At 45.2% G+C, this 6851-nt stretch overlaps 1 protein-coding gene and 1 long non-coding RNA gene across 5 annotated transcripts in view; one reads left to right on the forward strand and one right to left on the reverse strand.

Moving 5' to 3' along the window:
• The window catches only part of SLC3A2 (solute carrier family 3 member 2), a 20620-nt gene extending 19356 nt beyond the window's left edge, over positions 1-1264 (reverse strand). The window contains exon 1 of the mRNA XM_019645567.1: positions 981-1264. Within this exon, the coding sequence (XP_019501112.1) occupies positions 981-1092 (112 nt within the window). The 5' untranslated portion in view covers positions 1093-1264. The remainder of the gene's footprint in view (positions 1-980) is intronic.
• A 145-nt stretch (positions 1265-1409) lies between these two features.
• Positions 1410-4924, forward strand: LOC109384112 (uncharacterized). Of its 4 annotated transcripts, XR_002124343.1 has the most exons (13): positions 1410-1509; positions 1853-1905; positions 2164-2250; positions 2469-2519; positions 2867-2902; positions 3083-3131; positions 3219-3298; positions 3415-3460; positions 3641-3675; positions 3874-3910; positions 4321-4367; positions 4603-4629; positions 4794-4924. It is a non-coding gene; the product is annotated as an uncharacterized LOC109384112 (long non-coding RNA). The 4 variants fall into 4 exon arrangements; XR_002124341.1 differs by having other exon boundaries at positions 3219-3460; XR_002124342.1 differs by lacking the exon at positions 3219-3298.
• Positions 4925-6851: the final 1927 nt, after the last annotated feature.

Consider the following 6851-nt stretch of genomic DNA (forward strand, 5'->3'; position numbering starts at 1 on the left):
ATAAGCAGATATACAGTATATCAGTGGTATTAAAATTTCATGGGGGGTATTAGAGAAGGAAATGTCTCTTCCCGGCTCCTGGGGAGGGGGAAACATGAATGAAAAAAAGATTGAAAACAGTACCCAGGGGTCATTCTATTTGTTCCTTGTGTATTTGCTTGCTCCCCAGCTACCTTGAGAACAGTGTGTGATGACAGCAGTAAAGCACAGAGGTCAAAAGCACAGGCTCTAGAATCAGACTGCCTGGATTTGCAACTTGGCTCTGAAGTTTCTTAGCTGGGTAACACCAAGCAAGTTACCTCTGTAGGTCTCAGGTTCCTCATCTGTAACATTACCTTAATACCTTCCTCCTAGGGTTGTAGATTAAGTGAGGTCATTCAGAAGAGCACAAACAGATTAGTAAATACAGAGGGTGCCAAAAAAAATGCATACACATTTTAAGAAAGGAAAAAACTATGTTAAAATTGTAATAATATGTACCAATAACAAAAGGTGAATACAAGGCATTTTTATACATTTTTTTGGCACCCCCAGTATTTATAAAACTTGTACATACACTAGGTATTTACCACAAATGACTGATGAAGTGATGATGGTTGATCTCAATAACCAGTCTATAAGGGGCTGGAACCATCCTGACAATCAGGAGGGGAGCTGCGGGTAGCTCAAGAGCTCTTTATACACCTGGGGTCCCTCATCTATAAAATGGGGGTAGTTATTGTACTCTCGGCATTTTGGAGGACTAATCATCAATTCATGTAGTGTACTTAAAATGGTGTTCCCAATGTTAACCCTACTACGGTACAAGCCAAGGCCCTAGCGAAATCGGATCGGGCAGCAGGACATCATTTGTGGCCAGTGAAGAAAAATCAGACCCTGTCTAAAGGCTCAAGTGGCGCACTTACGGCCTGATTCACTTCCCGAAATGGCTCCATGCAAGGGACCTCTACCTGAGCTCAGCCCAGCCCGGGGCTCAGTACCTGCGTCGCCTCCTGCGCTGGGACACTGAGCACCAGGCCCGGAATGCGCGCTGGGCGGCTGGCTTGGAATCGAGACGACACCGGTCGAGGGTTCAGGAGATTTGGGATCCATACAAGCAGGCCCTGCACACGGGTTTAGGGTGTGTGTGGGGAAGAGGAGTTCAGGGAAGAGTTGGGGGGGGCAGGCGGCTGGGACCCAGGCGGAGCGTCAGTCCAGGATAGGCAGGAAACCGCCCACACCCTCAACGCTCCAGGGCCCCAGGCAGCCGGGGTTGGAAACCCGATCTCAGCGCAGTAAGGCGTGCCCAGGCACTGCCTTTAGGCGCATGCGCGCCTTTTTCGCGCCCCTGGGGGCGCGCACTCCGCGCTCGCCTCTGGAAATCTCTACCCACAACTCCCCAGGCTCCCACGCGCTCTCCTCATGCGCGTGCGCCCGCCACAGTCCCGCCCTCAAATCCCATGGGCCTCTGCGAGATGGTATTTAAGTGTTTCGCTGGGCGTTTTCGGTCTCGTTTTTGTGCTGCTCTCGGTGAGTGTGTTTTGTGTTTCACAGAGAACTAGCTGCTGGAGCATGGCGCACCTTGGGTCGCTGTCTGTGTTGCACCTATTTAATTGGCGGTGTGGGGGGAACTTGGCCATTGTCTCCAGGCCTCGAATCTGCTGCAGGGCTTTGTGAAGGACAAAATGGCGATGGCGGGCGGTGCTGGTGGCCTTCTCTGTGTGATGAGAACATTTTCACAGACCTGTACTGAATTCCGTGAGGATAAGAAACTCTGAGGAGACTGGCCTCGCACAGCCGATGCAGACGTCGCTCCGTATAACAAAGCGTTTGCGAAATACCCAGTGCTGACCTAATGTCCTCTTGTCTGCAGGGTTCAGGCGCAAGTTTGAACGCTAAAGAACCGGGAAGAGCCCTCCTGTTAAAGTAAGTGCTTAAGGCGATGCTTGACCATCGTTCTTCCATTATTGAGTGTATGGGAGTCCTATGAGATGTGCTACGGGGATGATTTTAAGAATTGAACTCTCTCTTTCTGAGGGATTAGTGGAGAAAATATAAAAATTCTGAGTAGCACCATCTGCAGTAAACGTTTGGGTTTTTTTTAGCTCGCAGGTGTTACGGCACTAACATGAGACAGACTGCAAGGTATAAAACTAAGTAAAGGGTGCCCTTCGTTTGTTTCAGATGTGGTTCAGTTTAAAAGAGCTTACAGGTTGGAAGATGGGACAGGATCTTTCCCTGTGCAAATCAAGCATTACAGTGGTGCTCCAGGTGTGTATACAATGGCTTATGCAGTTTATGGGTAGGGGCAGTGTCCAGATGGGCATCAAATTGGGTTGGCCACTCCATGATGAACATACAATGACAAGCATATGACTGACCTTCAAAGTGATGTCTTCTTACTACTGAGAAGTGGGCCAAGAGTACTCAAATACTCTGGTTGCAGGCTATTGTTAGGTACATATAATGCCTCCCTTTTCTGTCTGCAGCATCTCATCACCAATCCTGAGGAATTCATCTGTCTCCCAGGGTGACTACAGGTAATTGTTCAAATGGGGGATTGGTGTGTTCTCTCTCCAGTGTTCCCCACAACCAGGAGAGCAAATGGTCAGTGGAGCAGTGTTGCCTTCTGCTCCTTCCAGCTTGTTTCTCTTGGGATGGTTTTTCCTGGGGAAAGAGAGAACAACCCAGCAGCACAGTTGGTTTTTGAGAGGGTGTGTTTTTCCCTCACCCGCGTGTCACTGTCAGATGATTTGACTTGTTATGCTGACGCTCTGTGAGGTATGGCAGTTAATAGCATGTTAGAGTTCTGATGGCAGTTTCTGTTAATGAAGAAGTTTTATTGCATCCTCATACTTTAAAGTAATCTTTTGCTCCTTATTTGCAGCCTGTCCTGATGATGATATATTCATCTATCTTAATGGTAAGTTGCTTCTCCCAACACGATGGTAAATTAACATGTGAACCCATTATCCGAAGGGCAGCATCATCATGGGTGGTGGTTGTGATATTTTGTTTTGTTACCAGAGCCCTAATTGACCCATATAGCTTTCTGGTTCCTCTTGTCACTTGTAGTGATGTTTCTTAATTTCTCATTTCCTAGATGCCCATTGATCTGTCCAGGGTTGAACTTGTGGAAAGAGTTGGAAGTGGTAAGTACTTGTAACTTGGTTGTAAGCTTGCCCCAGAGTCCAGTGCCAGTGAGGAAAGCAAGCATCTTGTCTTAACCCCTGTTCTAGCCCCAGAGCCAGTAATGGTGAACCCACTGGGGCTAACTGGGAGAGAGGATGAGAACTTGTTCCATAAGGAACTGTCTGAGGTACAACAAATACCTGTAGATAGCATTTGCTTAGATTTACTCGGCCTACCCATTAACCATAGCTAGAATAGTTTTGGCTGTTTTAGATACTTTGCTAATTACATGATCTCATTTAGGTGCACTTGTTCCTGTGTACTGTAGAAAAGCTTCCAGAGTTAAAAGGTTGGTTGATGAATGTCTGCTTCATGTCACCAAGTAGTCGGTTTCTATGATGAATCAAACTAGCTCACTATGACTTAACACAATGAAAACATTTGAACACCTGAGAAACTGGAGAAGACAGCAGTGGAGGGATACCATGTGTAAGGAACTTTTGTCACCCACTGCTTTGTCTTTCCCTAGGTTCTGTTACCAGTAACCTGTTCATCCACTCAAAGGTGAGTGTTTTTTATATGTGTTGAAGCATGCTGGGTAGAAAAATACTCTTAGGCCTATATATATGATGACTTCCATGGAATCTCGTTCGGCTGATGAATTGCTGTTGAGACTCAGAAATCTGATTTTCTAGGAACTGGCTGAGGTGGGAACAACAATGCAGGAAATAAGCATTGCTGACTCAGTCTTGTTTGTTTCAGGTCCAGCACCTTCTCTGGAGCCCAAGAATGATTTGAGGTAAATCCCTTTGCAACATTTTCAGTCTATGGCTGCTACATAAGATTGGCCAGTTTTTGTACGTGGCACCTTGGTCTGGATACCTGTGCAAAGACATGAACCCATTGGCTTAATCCAGTTTGTCCTTGGCCATTCCTGAACCACTCACCAGTGATGAGTTCAATACCGCCCCAGTCTGATCACTGTGACTGACAGGTATTTTCTGAGCTGTGAGCTTGCCTTGGAGTGAAAAGTGACAATGGGTAGTTAATTGAGTAGGCTTTACAGTCACCCGGAAGTTCTTTGGACTAGTTGGTGGTTCCTATAAAATGTGTTAAAACCTACAGAGCCTATACAGATGTGCCTTTCCCCCAAGCAACAGGGACACCTAGGGCTGCGGGAGAGACATAGTTTCCAATTTTCTTTTGCAGGGAAAGTGTAAGCCATATTTCTGCTCAGCTCCAGTCTGAAGTTACAGGTGAGTAAACTTAGATGCCAGGTGTGGGCCAAGCTAAAATTTCCCAGTGAAGAAACATTCACACGTCTTACCTCCTGTCCTCGTCCCAGAGCCTGTAAAGGTGAACCCACTGGGGCTGGCTGGGGGAGAAGAGGAAAGTTTGTTCCAGAAGGAACTGTCTGAGGGATCATAAGGATTTCTGAACATGGGAAAGGGAAGATGAAATCACTTGTTGAAAATTTGCTTATTTTTCCAGGTCTAAAGAAAGAAAACATGTATAATGGTAGGTATCTGCCCACATACTGGTGTTTCGTATTTGATACAGACATGATAATTTAATAAAAGCATGTGGAGGTGGAAATTGGCTTACAGTAATCCCTTATAAACTCATGGTGCATACGTATTCCTTCCCACTCAGTAAAAACTCACTTTTCTTTTTCTCTACAGGAATCCAACCCTTGGGGGACATCAAATGGGAATTTTCAAGTAATTTCTTGTACAATTTAAATTAACATAAAATTCAAATTAACATGCAATCATTTCGGTCTTTCTAAATAAAAGTTTTGGTTTTTAACCTTCGCTGTGATTCGTGTGTTTGAGTGGGTCTAGCTATTCATCTAAGTACGTACAACTGCTATGGCATGTGGTGGGGTGCTCAGGTGAACATTTTGTTGAATGAGTGATACAATTGGCATCAAACATCCATCTTAATCTAAATGTACGATTATACCTGAGCATGAAAATATGTAAAGGGCTACTTGAGAATCTATAGTCCTGCCCCCATGCATACCCAATGTTTCAAATATGCTTATTTGGTCCAGGGCAAGCTCACTGGCTTTGGGGATAAAAGTAAGGGCAGTGGCAGTGCATGGGTAGCAGGGTAATATGGTTGTATTTCTGTGGTTAGGTCAATGATTCTATCTTTAAAGCAGTGAATGTGATTTTCTAAACCTGGAGAGTGAAACCTACATAGCTACCATGCACACTACCCTCCTCAATTCTGATGTAAGTTCTCAGGTAATGATTACCCTTAGATTTCTCAATGTTTGACATTAGACACCAAATGGTGATGAATTAAGGGGTACCCACCTATTAACATGTAAATTTTAGAATACAGTCTACCCCTCTATCCTGGGATATTGGTTCCAGGGTCCCTGTGGACACCAAAATCCAAGGATGCTCAAGTCCCTTACTATGCACACGCTTAGGCTTTAAATCATCTCTAGGCTACTTAATACAATGTAAGTGCTGTGCAAGTAGTTACACTATATTGTTTGGGGATAATACAATGTAAATGCTATATAAGTAGTTATACTGTATTTGGGGAATGACAGCAAAGGTCTGTGTTCAGTACAGACACCATCAGACCTAACTACATAATACCTGTCAGTAACTACAAAGTTTTTTAAGATTTTCTCTGCAATTGGGGCCAGCCAAGTGGTTCAGTTGAGCAAGCTCGAGCAACAGTTGCCGGTTCGATTCATGGCCTGAGTTGAGCTGCCAACAGGTGGCAGGATGGCTCAGCTAAAATATTTTTTCTGCAATTGGCTTAGTCCATGTATGTGGATAACGAGGGCCAACTATACATTTTGTGTCAGAACTACAGTATAAGTAAGTCAAAGAAAATGCATGTTTTTGTTCATTAAATGGTAGCCATACAGATTTGAAAGTTATCAGTAATACAACTGGGATAAATAAGGGTTGGTCCTGAAAGTTGGATCAAGTAAGAAAAGACATGCCAGGACCCGGGGGAGCACCAGCATTTAAAAGTGGGGGGAACGACAGAGGAGAAGCCCAGAAAGGCACTGCAGGCAGTGGGAGAACCTGCAGAGCGCTGATCTGGTAACCAGGGAAGAACATGCCCCAAACTGGATGAATAGTATATCAAAGCTATAAAGGTCAGGTACAACCGACTGCAAGCGTGTTGAGCTTTAGCTACAGACAAGTCTGCATTACCTCCCTCAGCCTCTCACCAACCCTGGGAGGCATGTGCCAAAAGCACCCTTGGATAGAGAACACTGAGGCAAGGAAAAGATAAACAACGTGCCCATTGTCACAGAGTTAAAATCTTGGGAAGGGGAGGGTCAGCTGTCAAAGTCCCAGGGGCTTAACCATTAGAGCAGGCTGTTAGCTGTAGGAGTCCGGAGGTTACTGTTACCCTAACCCAGATCTGGGAAATGTAGCAAGAAGGTGATGAGACCAAAGCTAGACAGGCTGGCACAGGGGCCAGGCAGAATCCCCTGGAAGTGTCTGGTAGATAATGAAGCCTTCCTAAAACACTATTTTCACCATATGGCAAATGAATTCAAATTAAGACCCAAATGAATGGCCACTTGGGCTAAGAAATGAAAAAAAATGTGCAACTGGGAGAAGATGAAGAAATGGTGGAAAACTCCAGAAAGATTGAGGCCTGGCTCCTCACATTCCTTCCACACACTGATGACGCAGGACTACAATGTCTCCAGCCTTGGACCTCTACCCTGAGCTCCAGGGACATTCAACCAC

This window comes from Hipposideros armiger, unplaced genomic scaffold, assembly GCF_001890085.2.
Source record: "Hipposideros armiger isolate ML-2016 unplaced genomic scaffold, ASM189008v1 scaffold_93, whole genome shotgun sequence".
NCBI lineage: Eukaryota > Metazoa > Chordata > Mammalia > Chiroptera > Hipposideridae > Hipposideros > Hipposideros armiger.